General features: G+C 38.4%; 1 protein-coding gene across 1 annotated transcript in view; it reads left to right on the forward strand.

Annotated features, from left to right (window-relative positions):
• Positions 1 to 16,997, forward strand: part of NPHP1 (nephrocystin 1) — a 106,214-nt gene that overhangs the window by 8,991 nt on the left and 80,226 nt on the right. Inside the window, 6 exon segments of the mRNA XM_024129833.3 lie at positions 3,238 to 3,298; positions 4,388 to 4,512; positions 12,151 to 12,304; positions 12,618 to 12,719; positions 16,196 to 16,296; positions 16,626 to 16,668. Of these exon segments, the coding sequence (XP_023985601.1) occupies positions 3,238 to 3,298; positions 4,388 to 4,512; positions 12,151 to 12,304; positions 12,618 to 12,719; positions 16,196 to 16,296; positions 16,626 to 16,668 (586 nt within the window).

A 16,997-nucleotide genomic window follows, 5' to 3' on the forward strand; every position in this document is an offset into this window, starting at 1 on the left:
TAACTAGAGTTTAAAATTACATAGACATGATGAACTAAATCAAATTAGACTATTATTACTTTTGTATTAAGTTTAGGACATCAGTAAAATAATCTGTATACTTTGGGTATTTAAAGAATTTATAACATTCAAATGGATGTGAGATTTGTACTGTTAGTTTAAATGATTCATTAGAACATTTGAAAAAATTTTACTTAAGTCAGGCATTCAGAGTGCTTCAAAGCAAAATAAAATTTAAATGAATTTTAAGATGTGGGAATTTAATTAACTACCTTCATTAGTAGGATTGATTATTTGAGGAATTTAGCTCAAGTTGAATTAATTAAACAATAATGAAAGAAAAAGGGAAGGTAATTGTACTTGCTTTACTAGATTTTAAAATAGAATAAGAGTTATATGCTGAATTGAAGTCCCGGGGAAAACTAGATTTTTAAATTTTATTTTAATAAGCTAATAATTATTTTTATACCCAAGTAATAGTCTTCTCTGTGTATAAAAAGATCCCCTCACAGTCATTTTAAAATACACATTGATATTTGCATGTCTGAAAACAACATTCAGCTCTTATGTTTGATTAATAATTGGGTAGATATGGAGTATAAAATTTTTCTACTTAAACCTTTGAAGACATTGTCTGGTTCCTTTACACCCAGTGATGCTGACAAGTTTCATGGTCATTCCTTTGTAATTGATCTCTGTTTGAGGCTTTTCTCCTCAGCCTTGGTGTTTTGAAATGTCGTCATGGTGTATTTAGGTGTTGTTTTAATTCTCAACACTCAGGGGGTCTTTTCAGTTTGAAAACTCTTGTCTCTCATGAGCTCTGGGAGAGTTTGTTTTACTAACAGATAATTTTTTTACTTCTGTTTGTTTCTGCCTGAAACACCTTTGAGTCAGGTATTGAACCTCCTGGAATTTTCTTCTGGGTCTCTCCCCACTAGTTTTTGTTTCTTTGTTTTTTTGTTTATGCCTTAGAGGTTCTCTTGACACTTTTTTTTTTTTTTTTTTGGCTTGCGGGATCTTAATTCCCTGACCAGGGATCGAACCCGTGCCCCCTGCAGTAGAAGTGCGGAGTCTTAACCACTGGACTGCCAGGGAAGTCCCTAAATTCAGTCTTATCTTAGCCAATCCTGAGCTTGCACAAGCCTTTCTTAGTGTGCCTTTTCCTCAAACCTTCTGAAACTGTGCAACTCAGATTGGGATTTGAACCCATGGGCCGGGTCTCAGACCCAGCCAAAACCCAGATTGGGACTTGAACCCACGGTCTTTTAACTGAGATCACACACCTGGTCTCAGGACTTAATGAAGCTCAGGTTTTTGATGTCTCATCCCAGGAAGAATTCGGTGAGAGACAAAGTGATAGGTAAGAAGTGGATTTATTTAGAGAGAAACACACTCCACAGAGTGTGGGCCATCTCAGAAGGCGAGAGCAGCCAACTTTTTCTTTTAACTTTTCCGTGGATGCTTTATTTCAGCAGCTGTATTGTTAATTTACAAGTGTTTTTCCTTGTTCTTTAATTTTTCTTTTTTCTAGCATTGTGTTCCTGTTTTTAGGTTATCTCATTAATACTTCCATGATTGGGAGTTGTGGTTTTTTTTAAGTTCTTTTCTGTTCTCTGAGTTGTCTTTGGTTCCTCTGGGCTCAGATTTTTTTAATTTGTTTACTTTTGGTTAGTCTTAAATTTTATCTTCCATGTTGCTAGTTTTCTTCATTATGCCCAATGGTCCTTGGATTATCTTTTTTTTTTTTTTAAGAATGAGGGACTAAGCTGATTATTCCAGAGAGTTGCCATGGGTTCTTCTACTGTTGTGTATATAGGTCTCAGGGACCAGCCCTTCCTGTTGTTTTGCTGTGTCATCTTCAGCTTGTCGGTGACAGCCCTGCATACCATTACAAAGTCCCCAGTCACCACTGCCTAAAAGCAGGAAGGATGATGGTTCTTTACCTGCTCCATCAGGGAGAGTAAAATGGGAGGAACTGCCCAACACATTTCTTTTATGTATCATTGGCCAGCGCTGGGCCATACACGCACCCTACCTGCAGTGGAGGCTGAGCACTTGCGTGTCAGTGGGAGGCCAAGCATGCCAGCAAGGAGGAGGGTGGCAGAAGGGCTTCGGGGTAGATAACTAGCAGGGTCAGCTGCAGGTTGATGTTTCTACTTCTCTTTTCTGCCTCTTTCACAAAGGATTTTTGTCCCCCTTTTCACTGCTTATTTCATTTTATGAGTCTCTGGAAGAAAAAAAAGTAGCTCAGCATAAAATAGTAATGACTTTTCCAGGTTATTGGTGGAGAAAACATTTGATTTTTGAAAACTCATAACTAGCTGTTGCCTGTTTTCAGTCATTTTTTTCTCTCTTTTTTAAAAATTGAAGTACAGTTGAGTTACAGTGTTGTGTTAATTTCTGCCGTACAGCAAATCGATTCAGTTATACCTATATATACATTCTTCTTTATATTCTTTTCCTTTACGGTTTATGTCAGGATACTGAATATAGTTCCCTGTGCTATGCTGTAGGACCTTGTTGTTTATCCATTCTATATATAATAGTTTGCCTCCACTAACCCCACACTCAGTCGTTTTTATACTTCTAATTTGGGTGTCTCAGACTTAAGCCAAATTATATGAGCTGTCCATGAAATATCTAAAACACTGTACCCATATGGATGGGCCATGTTCACAAGGCAAGTGTGCTGTTGGGGGGAGAGGCCAGCTGTAGAATCCTAAACTCTGCCTTCATATGGTTACTCTCCCTCTGACTAGCTCTGGTCACTTTTCAGAACCTCATTTTCTTCAACTGGAGTGAGGGTTGTTATGAGACTCAAATGAGGTGATGCTTGTAAACTGCTTAGCAGTATTTGTGACACAAAAAATACATTTTAGCTGTTATTAACATTATTAGTTTTGTTGTCTTGGTTGCATCCTAGGTTTATGGAATTTTAGAGCTGGAGACGCATTTTTAAAGTCCAGTGCTTTCTTTATTTTAGAGATAGGACACTGAAGCCCAGAGTCACTGAAGTTTTCTGAGTTCTGGTTATCATACCTCACACCTGAGATCTTGACTATGAGCACCACCCAAGCTAATGGATGGAAAGGCATTTGCATGTGAAGTTTTAAACATCTTTCATGCAACAGAAATTGCCTTACCTGCTTAAAGACTTATGTATGATTTTATAAAATAGCTTTTCATTCTGACAACTAAAACATCAATATTTTGTTTCTTTCTTTTTTTAAAATATAGATGTATCCAATTAAAACAGGCAATAGATGAAAATAAAAATGCTCTTCAGAAATTAAGCAAAGTAAGTATTATGGTTAATCATGTTAAAAAAATTACGTTTTTACCCAAATATTTTGTTAAGTGGAAGTTCATTGGAGGGGGTAAGTTCCTGGGTTCATGTAAGTTATGAAGTGTAACTGTGGTCAGTGCTGACCTGCCCGATGGGCTTACTGAATGTGCTTGGGAGCAGAAAAGCCAGGGCTCCAAATCCTGGTAAAAGTTCAGCTTTAATGAACTCACTCAGCATTGAGGACTCAGAAAAACCTGGAAGGAGCTATTTTTATTTTTGCATTGCGAAAGTTTTATGTTTTACAGTTTAGAATTGTTTTCATTTTAATTACATTGTGGGGAGAGTACATAATCTGGCCCTGAGGGTAAGTGGTAGAGAAACTTCTTATATCACATGGCAGCCCTGATATTGGTGACTCTGCAGAAACAGGGCAAACTAGAATTTACTCTGGGCAGTTCCCATCCGCATTTCCTCTTTTAATATGAGCCTGAGCTTCAGCTAGGTGTCCGGGCCAGAGACTCCCAGAGCATTTAGGGTGGAAAGCATTTGAAAGTCATCTGCCTGCCTGCATGTGAATCTCCTTTACTGCGTCTGAGACAAGTGGTCACTGAGTGTCTCTTCTGCATTTCTCCAGTGACACAAAACTGTAATTCCAGAGGCAGACTGACCCTAAATTTGAAAACCTAACTATTCCTGTTTCACAAATGAGGAAACTGAGGCTTCCAAAGGTGAAGCAGCTTTCCCAGTGTCTCACTGCCAGTATGTGGCAGAACTTGGACTTGGCACTTGTGTTTTTGCCTCCAAAGCCGGTCCTCTGTCTGGAACCTGTCCCTTACTGACTATAGAGGGACTGCAATACCAAGCAAGAAAACAAAACAAAAAAACAGGAGGTATACATTTATTTTGTCATTTGGTGTGCATTCCACATAATAATCTACATTTCTTTTAAACTTATTTCTCTAAGGTAGGCATAGTCTCATAGCAATATTTGCTTTGTCTTATAGCACTTATTGGAGTTTTTTACTTTTAAAATAAATGTAATCGGAAACTGAAATTTTTATTTTTATTTTTTTAGTGAAATAGACTTATATTCTCTCATAGGCTGATGAACCTGCCCCTGTTGGGAGTTACAATCAGAAGAAAGAGGAGGAACACAATCTTTTGGATAAGCTTACCCACCAACTGCAGGAACTTGCTGTGTCCATAAGTAGAGAAAATGTCGCTGAGTATGCTCCCTTCCTTCCTTTCTTTCTTTCAGATATTATGTCACCAACAGTTTTAATGTTTGACTCAGAATAAAGTCATATATAGATAAAAACAAATGGCAGTAACAGTACAATTAGTCAACATTTATTTATTGTGTATAGTAGCAAGTGTGAGATCCCATGAGAGATGTAAAGAAGTAGAAGCCATAATCTCTGCTCTCAGGTAATTTATAAGCTAGTTGGGGAAACAAAACAGATCGGAAAAGCTAAATAAACAGATGTTAGAAAATAAGGATCGGGCTTCCCTGGTGGTGCAGTGGTTAAGAATCCGCCTGCCAACGCTGGGGACACGGGTTCGAGCCCTGGTCTGGGAAGATCCCACATGCCGCGGAGCAACTGAGCCCGTGCGCCACAACTACTGAGCCCGTGCTCTAGATCCCATGAGCCACAACTACTGAGCCCACGTGCCACAACTACTGAAGCCCACATGCCTAGAGCCTGTGCTCCGCAACAAGAGAAGCCACCACAGTGAGAAGCCCACGCACTGCAACCAAGAGTAGCCCCTGCCCGCCGCAACTAGAAAAAGCCCACGTGCAGCAACAAAGACCCAACGTAGCCAAAAATAAACAAATTAAATAAATAAATTTAAAAAAAAAAAGAAAATAAGGATCATGGGCTTCCCTGGTGGCATGGTGGTTAAGAATATGCCTGCCAACGCAGGGGACACAGGTTTGAGCCCTGGTCCGGGAAGATCCCACATGCTGCGGAGCAACTGAGCCCGTGCGCCACAACTACTGAGCCTGCACTCTAGAGTCCGTGAGCCACAACTACTGAGCCCACACACCTAGAGCCTGTGCTCCGCAACAAGGGAAGCCACTGCAATGAGAAGCCCGCGCACCACAACGAAGAGTAGCCCCCACTTGCCACAACTAGAGAAAGCCCACGTGCAGCAACAAAGACCCAACGTAGCCAAAAATAAATAAATTTATTAAAAAATTAAAAAAAAAAGAAAATAAGGATCATGCCTTTAATGTCAGTGTTGATGTGTAAAAAGAAAGTTATTTGGATTGTTTATTTGCATATTTATTTACTCCTTTTATAAATATTCTTTAAAAATTGGAGGCAAAAGCATGCATTCTTTTCCTGCTGGAGTGGATGTTAATAATAGCCTTTGTAAAATGGAAAGAAAACTTGATAGTATAAACAAGCCCAATTCATAGGAAGAAAAAAGGAAAAAAATCAACTATTTAGACTCTTCAAATGCTGTTCCCATACTTTTACACTGTATCCTGGGAAAAAAATGCTAAAGAATATAGATGCAAGGATTCTAGAATTTCCATTGATTTCCAGTGCTGAGAATGACAAAAGTGACTGGTATTGGACTTACCCTTCCTACCATAAACACTGTAAAATCTGGACAAAATATACAAAATGGCTGTTTGAACTCATTGAACATCAACCAAGCAGGGCTGATATCGTTAATACAGGGAGGCACGAGCTGAGTCCTGCATTTACCCAGACCCTCTTTCTGGAGTTAATTTATGGGTGGTGGTGCAGGAATCCCAAACAGGGAGCAGCAGTCTCACTGGGCTGAGGAGGCAGAGATCAAATTCTGGACTTGCTAAGGCTGCTGGTACTTGTGGAGAGAGTGGAGAGATAGAAGAGAGTTGCAGAGAGACAACTTCAGAAATCTAAATGGACTCCTGGGCTACACAGAGCATGATTCCAGAAGGCCTGGCAGAAAGTGCCTGCTGGGAGGCTGAGAGCTTAAAAGATTCTGGAGGCCACAGAATCCTGGAAAAATATTCAAGTTTGTGCCTAGCTGGAGTAAAGAGACCTTGGTGAATGCTTCAGGCATTTAGTTGGAGATCACATAAGACCCATGCCCTAGGAGTAAGGAAAACACCCTAATATTAAGAACTGTGATCTTGGAATACAGACAAAACGGAAGTAAATCTTTTCAAACAAAGCCTAAAATCAGACCTGAACAGGAACAAGATCATTTAACTGTATAATAGAACAAAATTCAACACTCTTTAAAGGATGACCACATAATCCAAAGTCTCTAAATGTATTATCTACAATATCTAGTAATTTTTAAAAAATGACTAGAAATGCAAAAAAAAGTAGGGGAAAATAAATAATAATTAAGCAGTGAAAGTCAGTAAAAGCAGAGCCAAATCTGAGCCAGATAGTAGAGTAAGCTGACAAGGATTTCTGAATAATATGATTAATATGTTGAAGAAAATAGAAGAAAAGATGGATGAAATGGAAAAAACATGGCATATTTTAAGAGAATTCAAATGTAGAAAATAACCAAATGAACATTCTACAACTGCAAAATATCATATCTGATGGAATAATGGCTGAGGACTTTCTAAATCTGGTTCAATATATAGCTTCAAAAAGGTGAAAATGTCTTATAATAAAGAGAAAAAATAATCATTGGAAGTCTAGATGACCCAGATGTGAGAATTAGCAAACCAGAGCTATAAAACAACTATTTTCAATATGTTAGAGAGATGGGCAGATTGCTTGATTAGAGAGGAATGTTTTTTGTTGTTGTTGTTTTTTTTTGTGGTACGCGGGCCTCTCACTGTTGTGGCCTCTCCCATTGCAGAGCACAGTCTCCGGACGCACAGTCTCAGCAGCCATGGCTCACGGGCCCAGCCGCTCCGCGGCATGTGGGATCTTCCCGGACCGGGGCACGAACCCGTGTCCCCTGCGTCGGCAGGAGGATTCTCAACCACTGCGCCACCAGGGAAGCCCGATTAGAGAGGAATCTTAAGCAGAGAAATGGAAACTAATACTGACCAAAATGGAAATTCTGAAACTAAAAAACACAATATTTGAAAAGAAAAAAAACTGGATGGTTTAACACAAGACTGGATACAATAGAGGAAAAGATCAGTCAACCCAAAGACTGAGCAATGAAAAACTTTCAAACTCATGCACAAAAAGAAAAAAAGAATGAAAAGAACAGAACAAAATGTAAGAAAGATTTGGGACATGGTCATAAGTTATAGCATATGTGTAATTGAAGTCCCAGAAGGAGAGGAGAGAGAGAATGGAGCACAAGAAATATTTCAATACATTTTTAAATTGAGATCTAAAAAAGTTATCAATTCACTGGTCCAAGAACCTCAGGTAACTGCAGACAATAAATATAAGGAAAACTACACATAGATGCATCAGAGTTAAACTGCTGAAAACTAAAAATAATAGAAAATCTTAAAAGCAGTCAGGGAAATAAAGAAACATATGTACAGGCAAACAACAATTCAAGTTAAAGTTGACATCTTGTTAGAAAAAATACAGGTCAGAAGATAATGCAGTGACATCATAAAAGAGTTGAAAGAAAAAAAATCTATCAACCCAGAATTCTGTGTACAGCAAAAGTATCTTTCAGAAATTAAAGTAGAATAAAGACATTTTCAGATAAACAAAAGCTGAGAAAATTTGTCAAACAAATGCTGAGGAATTTGCTAAAGGAAGTCCGTTAGGCAAGAAGGAAATGAGCCCACAGGAAACCTGTATTTTCAAGAAGGAATGAAGAGCACCAGTATTTGGGTAAATAGAAAAGCCTATTTCTTCTTTTCTAAATGTCTTTAGAGAACACTTGATTGTGTAAAGCAAAATATATATTTAAGAATTTATAATATATAGTCAATTCTCATTATTTGCAGTGGTTATGTTCCATAAAGTTGCTGCAAATACTGAATAGGTGAATACTAAACCATGGCTTCTAGGGAAAAAACACAGCTAGGTTCCTGTGAGGCTCTGGTCACAATTTTTTTTGAAACCTGAGTAATACATGTCCTTGTTTATGTGTGTTTCTGTTTAAAGATACCTTATTTAATGTATGTTACTGATTCATTAACATTGAACTCACAGCCAACAGCCCTATAATTCATGCCTGAAGAAATCTAACACACTTATTTTCTCCATAAGGGCACATCACAGCCTTCTTGTGCTTGGGAACACTACACAGCATTTCAGCAGTGTGTTTGGGGGCCATTTAAAACAGCATAGGTAGGTTGCAAGTGAAAGATTGGAAAACAGTATTCCATGTTAACCTTGACCAAAACAAAGGTGATGCAGCTATAGTTGTATCAGGCAGAGAAGACTTTAAGGTCAAAAGTAATTTAATAGATAAATACATCTTATAATAATGAAAGGATCAATTCAATAGAAAAAAATTATCCCTAATGTGTAGACACCTAATAACATAGCTTTACAACGTATAAAGTAAAAATTGTTAGCACTGAAGGAGAGCTATATAATCGACAAACCTTAACCACCTTTACCTAATTAAAAATATATTTGTAGAATGCTGTATCCAACTAGATAATACACCTCTCTTCCAAGTGCACGTATAACATTAACCAAAATGAATCATAATGGACCATAAAGCAATTGTCAACAAATGTCAAAGGATTGAAATCATGTAGTGTATAGTCTGATGACTTGGAATTACATTAAAACTCAGTGACAGGGCTTCCCTGGTGGTGCAGTGGTTGAGAATCCGCCTGCCAGTGCAGGGGACACGGGTTTGTGCCCCGGTCCGGGAAGATCCCACATGCCGCGGAGCGGCTGGGCCCGTGAGCCATGGCCGCTGAGCCTGCGTGTCCAGAGCCTGTGCTCTGCAACGGGAGAGGCCACAACAGTGAGAGGCCTGCGTACCACAAAAAAAAACAAAACAAAAAACTCAGTGACAATCTAAAACTAATACAATGGTATATGTCAATTATATATCAATTTTTAAAAAAACTCAAATGACAGAAAAATAACTAAAAATCTCCAAATGTTTGCAAATTAAATCACATACTTCTATGTAACCTAAGGGTCAAAGAAAATATTACAATGGAAATCTTAAAATATTTTGAATGATAATAAAATATGACTGTGGGCTGCAGCTAAAGCAGTGTTTAGAGGGAAATTTATGACTTTAAATGCATAGTTTAGAAAAGTTGAAAATTAATTACTGAAGTTTCCAACCTAAGAAGCCAGAAGAAGAATAACAAATTAAACCCAAGAAAAATAGAGGTAAGGAAATAATAAAGAACAGAAGACAGTGAATAATAAACAGACATACAGTAGATAAAATCAATAAACCAAAACTTGGTTCTTTGGAAAAGTTAATTAAATGGGTAAATTCCAAGCAAGACTGATTAAGAAAAGAGAAAGAGAAGGAAAACAACAACAATAAAACAGGGAAGAAAACTAATCACTACAGAGTCTACAGAAATTAAAAAGATACTATGAAGATACTATGAACATCTTTATGCGAATAAATTTGAAAATTTAGATAAAATTAGTTCCTTGAAAAATAAAATGTACTCAATTTACACAAGATGAATAGAAAATCTTAGTAATACTACCAAAATATCTACTAAAGAAGTTGAATATGTAATTAAAACCTTTTCACAGAATAAACCCTCAGGTTGCTTCACTGATAAATTTCTGCATTTAAGTAAGAAATAATACCAGTATTATAAAATCTTTCTAGAGAATTGAAAAAGAAACATTTCCCAAATCATTTTATGACTGCTAGATAACTTCAATATCAAAACCTGATAAGAGTATTATAAGAAAAATACAAGGCCTTCATGAATGAATGCAGAAACTCAATATAAAATGTTAACAAGTAGAATCCAGGGCATATAAAAATGACAGTACATCATGACTAAGTGGTATTTATTCTAGAATGCAAGGTTAACTTAACATTGTAAAATCATTAATTGAAATTTACTGTATTAGCATAATAAAGAAGAGCCATTTGGGTCTGTTTGGCTAGTTTTATGATTAGCAATGTCCATTTGCATCAAAGTATTGTTATCCCATTTTATTTTTTATTTTTTAAAATTTATTTCATTTATTTATTTTTGACTGCATTGGGTCTTTGTTGCTGCCTGCGGGCTTTCTCTAGTTGTGTCAAGTGGGGGTTACTCTTCGTTGCGGTGCATGGGTTTCTCATTGCGGCGGCTTCTCTTGTTGTGGAGCACGGGCTCTAGGTGCACGGGCTTCAGTAGTTGTAGCTCACAGGCTCTAGAGCACAGGCTCAGTAGTTGTGGCGCACAGGCTTAGTTGCTCCACGGCATGTGGGATCTTCCCGGACCAGGGCTCAAACCCGTGTCCCCTGCACTGGCAGGAAGATTCTTAACTACTGCGCCACCAGGGAAGCCCCTGTTATCCCATTTTAAAGATAAGCTTCTCTAATATAAGCGTTAGGAGAGCAAAGACCTCTGTTTTGTTCATTGTTACACCCCTAGCACATAGTGTCTGTCACACAGTAGGTGCCCAGTAAATGCTGAATGTGGAATGAATAAATAAAGCTCAGGGGGACTTAACGACTTATCCAAGCTAGTATTTTAGCTCCTCTCTCTTCCCTCCTCAGTATCTTTCCCAAACACCTTTCTCTTCATCCCTAATTCTTAGTTTAAACTGTTTCATGTCTCACTTTTCACAGCCATCTTTGCCTTTAGCCCTTCTTCCAATCTCTTGCCCACGTGACACCCTGATCATCTTCCTGAAGTGCAGGTCAGATCATGCCTTTCCCTTCCTTCATTTTTAGGGAATACCTTTAGAGATAAGCTCACATGGGCTGCGTTCTGCTCGCCTCTTTTCAATCTCATCTCTTGCTTATTTCTCCCAAGCCTCGTCCTGCCACTCGTGAGCTACTTGAGGTTCCCTGATCTTGAGCCTCCTTTCTCCACTCCCTTCCTTACCTTTCTACTCCCCTTTTACATGATTAATTCCAACTCATCCCTCAAGACCTAATTCTAAGCCTTTCTGATCCCCACCCATGCAGTCGAGGTTAGGTGTCCCTCTTGTGTGCTTCCTTAGTATCCTGTGTTTACGTCTACCGCAGTATCTGTTGAACTGTATAGTACTTATCCGTCTGATAGATTGTTTCATTGTCCTCCTTGAGGACAGGGAATTGTGTCTCTTTTATCTCTGTATCTACTGTGTCTGACATGGAACCTGACATATATCATCATCATCATCATCATCATCGCCGACTTTTATTGAAAGCCTGCAGACACTGTTGTAAACACTTTGCAAGTTTGTAACTCCTCTCATCTTCATGATGACCTTATGAGGCAGGTTTTATTATTATCTCCACTTTACCAATGAGAAATGGGGAGATTAAAAGAAACCTATCCAAGGTCACTCAATGAGAAGGAGATAGAACCAGAGCTTAAACGCAGAGCCTCTGCTCTAATCACTGTACAATAATGCTCAAGCAGCATCTGCTGAATGGATGAATCCAAGATTTCAGTGCAAGTCTCTTGGCCTCAAGTCCAACACATGCTTCACCAGGTCACATACGTTCCTCAGATATATTAACTCCTCATCACTCTCAGTTCCTCGGTCACATACTCTTTGCTAGATAGTAGAAACTGTTAGTTGCACTTTCCCTTTTTTCCCTTTATTTGCCGCTTCCAAATATAGGCCAGTTCTGTATGTAGAATTTTTATACTCGTACTCAATCTGGAGCTGTTCTTATACGTTATTTCAGGTGACCCTTGTCAAAGAATTATTTTTTGCAGAACTGGGGCGCTTACTGAAGGAGAGGACGATGATACTCGTACTCAATCTGGAGCTGTTCTTATACGTTATTTCAGGTGACCCTTGTCAAAGAATTATTTTTTGCAGAACTGGGGCGCTTACTGAAGGAGAGGACGATGACAACAATTCTGCTGAAGAAGATGAAGAAGAAGAAGAAGAAGAAGATGAAGAGGCCACAAGTGGAGAATACATTGCTGTTGGAGATTTTACGGCTCAGGAAGTCGGAGACCTTACATTTAAGGTAGTAGAAACAGACTGGAAGCTAACCGAAGGGTAAATTTTCGTACCTAACATAGTAAGAAAACTCTACCTGTATTCCTGGATTCGATATTCCTGATATTAACTTTCTAAAGACTCAATCTGTTTAAATAAAATAAGTGATAATTAAGATTTACAAGCGGTAGTCAGGCGAAATTCTGTTATCAAAGTTACCTGGTAGTAAAATGGTAAAAAGAGTAGACGCTCTTCTGTTTTTGAAAATAGTTTTCATGTTGATAATTCTGAATTTAGGGGTAAATTTTAATTAAAAAATTTTTACTTTTATTTTCTTTAAGAAAGGGGAGATTCTCCTTATAATTGAAAAAAACCCCGATGGTTGGTGGATGGCTAAGAATGCCAAAGGAAACAAAGGTCTTATTCCCAGAACGTACTTGGAGGTTAGTCTTTTTTGTTTATTCTTTCCTTTTTCTTCTTCAAGACATTTTTTCATTTATAAGAAAAAACTAAGATGTAGTCTTTGATCAATTGACTAGTGAATGACTTAAGATATAGAATTTGCCTCAATTTTAGAGGGACAGAGCATGGGAAAAATACTGTGTATTATAGTTCTGGGGACCTGTGAAGTGCTCTTATGTAGCTGAGCCCTAGAATGTTATCCCACAATGAAGATGTTCTGTGGATTAATGTTGATCATAAAAATTAATAGGCATTTATTATTTGTTGTGAAACAAAACCACAGTTAACTTTGTGTTAACTTCCACAAATATATGATCCTTTACTAAGATGTGGACATACTATATATGCATGTTTATGGCCTATTTCTTTCACATTTCATAATATGGCATGGTCATTTTCTGTGCCAATATGTACAGATCAGTGCAGTCCAATAGAAATATAATGCAAACCACAAATGTAATTTAAAATTTTCTAGTAATGACACTGAGCTGTCTTGTTTTTCTTCACACCACTTCTAACACCAACTGTGTGTTTTTTTTTCTGACACCAAATACATGTTGTTTTTCCACATTGATTCTTTGAAACCAACCAGGTATCCAACAATTCAGTTCAATTCTGACACTAGCTCCTGGAGTTAGCACAGACCTCCACAAGGTAAGGGCTCAGTCCTGCAAGACTGCCCCACTTCAGATGCCAGTCACAAGTCCCTGGGGCTAGCTGTGCTTCTGAGTGACCAGCTCTAAACTTGGAAGTTCCCACACCTTTCCTCAGGTTCAATAATTTGCTAGAGGGACCCACAGATCTCAGGAAACACCTCACTTTTGCTTCCCAGTTCATTATAAAGGATATAGTTCAGGAACAGCCAAATGGAAGAGGTGCACAGGGCAAGGTACTGGGAGAGGGAGGGAGTGGGACCTGGTTCTTCCATGTGCTCCTGGAACCACCCTGCCAGCACTTCAAGTGATGGCCAACCCAGAAGCTCCCTAAACCCTGTCTTTTAGGGGTTTTTTTGGAGGTTTCATTACATAGACACGATTGATCGAATCATTGGCCTCAGTGATTAAATTCAATCTCTAGCTCCTTTTCCCTCCCTGAAGGTGAGGGGGTGGGGGGCACTAAAAGTTTCCACCTTCTAATCACTGGTTCCTCTGGCCACCAGCACCCACCCCTCCCCAAGCCATGACCTCATGAGCATAAACTCAAGTATATTTGAAAGGGGCTTGTTATGAATAACAAAAGACACTCCTGTCACTCAGGAAATTCTAAGAGTTTTAGGAACTCTGTGCCAAGAACTGGGCGTAAAGACCAAATGTGTATTTTTATTATACCACACACATTTTTAAAAAGTAAAGGGAAACAGGTGACATTATTAATTTTTTTTTTTTAGTTAATTTGTTTATTTTTGGCTGCGTTGGGTCTTCGTTGCTGCGCGCGGGCTTTCTCTAGTTGTGGCGAGCGGGGGCTACTCTTCATTGCAGTGTGCGGGCTTCTCAGTGTGGTGGCTTCTCTTGTTGTGGAGCACAGGCTCTAGGCGCGCAGGCTTCAGTAGTTGTGGCACATGGGCTCAGTAGTTGTGGCGCACGGGCTTAGTTGCTCCGCGGCATGTGGGATCTTCCCGGACCAGAGCTCGAACCCGTGTCCCCTGCATTGGCAGGCAGATTCTTAACCACTGCACCACCAGGGAAGCCCAGTGACATTATTTTTAATAATTTATTTTATCCAATATATCAAACGTATTATCTCATTTCAACATATAACCAATATTTTAAAATCCTTTTTTTTTTTAACGCTACGTCTTCAAATTCTAGTGTGTATTTTACACTTAAATAGCGCATCTCAGTTTAGACTGGTCACATTTCAAGTGTCAGTAGGCACAGGTGGTGAGTGCCTGCCCTATCGCCCAACTCGGTTCTGGGTCATCTGTTTCAATGGTAGCATAGTATTCCAGTCTTATTTAGATGGACATTTAGGTTGTTTCCAACCTATAATAACTATAAATGACATTGCAAAGAAGGTGAGATTAGCTTCCGCTATGAGTTACAGAAGGGCTCCAAAATAGTGGCCTAAATAAGGTAGAAGCATATTTCTCTTGTGTGTGGAGGAAGTGTGGAGATGAGCAGTCAAGGAACGGTAAGGCCCTATCTAATATTTTACCCTGTGGGTAGGTGCGAGCAGCTCTTCCTAGGATTGTTATCTCTTTAGCTTAGGTTGGCTGCTAGATCTTTCGTTATTAACAATTCCAAGCAGTGAAAGAGGAAAGGGGAAGAAGTCAAAAGGCATGAGTTGCAGTCTTTTAAAGGTTTCTTGGAAGTTACACAAAAAACTTCCAGTTATATCTCCTTGGCCAGAATTTAGTTTCTTGACAACACCTAGCTGCAAGGAGGGCTTGGAAAATGTAGTCTTTTAGCTGATTCATTGCTATAATCAGGGATTCTGTTAGAAAAGAAGACCCAGTGTTGTGATCAGTCTGCACATATACCTTGTAGACTGTCTGGTTATTCCCCTTAAATAAATTCCTAAATGCTCATTGCTGGTGCAAAGGGTTTACACCTTTGTGTTTTGACTGAATTTGCCATTTTTCCTTTTAGGAAAGTTATGCCTATTTGGACTCCCATCTCCAGCAGCCAAGAGTGCTTGTTTGTCTACACATTTGCCAGTGATGGTTGTCATCAATCTTTTTGCCAGTGTGATAGACCAAAAAAACCCAAAAGGCTCATTATTGTTTTTTATTTATTGTACTGCTAGTGAGGTTGAGCATGATTTCATTTGCTTTATGACCATTTCTATTTCTTCTTTGTAAATTGCCTTTTCAGTTCATTTTTCTAAGGGAGTTTTGAAAATTATATTGATTTATGAGAGTTTTTGTAATATCTTGATAATAAGGATATCAACCCTTAGGAACTTGTGGCGGATATCTTCTTTGTTGACTTTCAGCCATGTTTTATTTTTTTATGTAGTTAAATCAGTGTTCCATGGTTTTGGTATCATGACTGGAAAGGGCTTTCGAATCTCAAGATTATTTTCTTCTGGGACTTCCCTGGAGGTCCAGTGGTTAAGACTCTGCACTTCCACTGCAGGGCGCGCAGGTTTGATCATTGGTTTTGGAACTGAGATCCACATGCCATGTGGCGTGGCCAAGAAAAAGAAAAAAAAAAACGATTATTTTCTTCTAACACTTCTATAGTTCTTTTTGCTTTTGTATCTTTTCTTCTTTTTTTTTTCATTTGAATAAGTCCCATCCGGCATTTATTTTTATTAAACTTGTTTTCTACCTCTGTCATTGTAATTTTTTCATATAGTGACATTATCAACCATGTATTGAAATCTTTTTCCACTGATTTTTTATATGCCCATCATATACTAAATCCCTATCTACACTTGAGCCTTTCTGAAAGTACGTTTATTGGTTGATTTTTGCATTAGGTAAAAAGTACTTCATATTTCAATAATTTTTCAGCCCTATAATAAAGAAGAAGGCCAGGAGTCTAGTGAAGAAGGCAGTGAAGAAGATGTAGAGGTAGGGGATGAAACGGCAGAAGGAGCGGAAGTTAAACAAAGGTAAAAAGGTGTGAGGGGACCTCAAAGTAGGTTTAGGAAACGTTTTATTTGTTTATTTTTACTATTATAAGTAATTCAAGAATTTCTTGAAATGGAAACAGCTTATAGTTTGGGAGCAGGGCTTTTCATATTACTGTTTGCTTAAGATCATTACAACTTTAACTTGGTGATTATTGTTAGCACATGATATTATGCTTAGTTTCAGGTAGACTCTTTTAGGTTTTCAGAAGTTACAATTATATACTTTGTTCTTTGATTAATGAAATTCGCTAATTGAGTGAATAGGCATAACCTTTCTGTGCACTAACCTAGCTACCGTTTCTCCCTAGAACCGATTCTCATTGGAGTGCTGTCCGAAAAGCCATCTCAGAGGTTGGTATCTCCTGTCTTATTAATGATGTCTCGTTTTGTTACTTAATAGCTCTGATAAGAGTTCAGATTCAAAATGGGATGGAAACTTTAAATGAAAGCATTGGATCTTAAGCAGGATACAGAGCATGGAATGCACAGAGCATTAAAACATATTTCTGGTTTAGTAAGCCTATGCCTGTGAGGGCTTGGAAATGTCTCTCATTGATTCTGCTTGAATTTTCTATCATTTGGGTAAAGACAGTTGTTAAAGCTTGTTAATATTAAAAAATTCCAAAAAGCTCAAAAAAGTAAGAAACTTGGGACTTCCCTGGTGGTCTAGTGGTTGAGAC

This window comes from Physeter macrocephalus, chromosome 12 (assembly GCF_002837175.3).
Source record: "Physeter macrocephalus isolate SW-GA chromosome 12, ASM283717v5, whole genome shotgun sequence".
In the NCBI taxonomy this organism is placed as follows: domain Eukaryota; kingdom Metazoa; phylum Chordata; class Mammalia; order Artiodactyla; family Physeteridae; genus Physeter; species Physeter macrocephalus.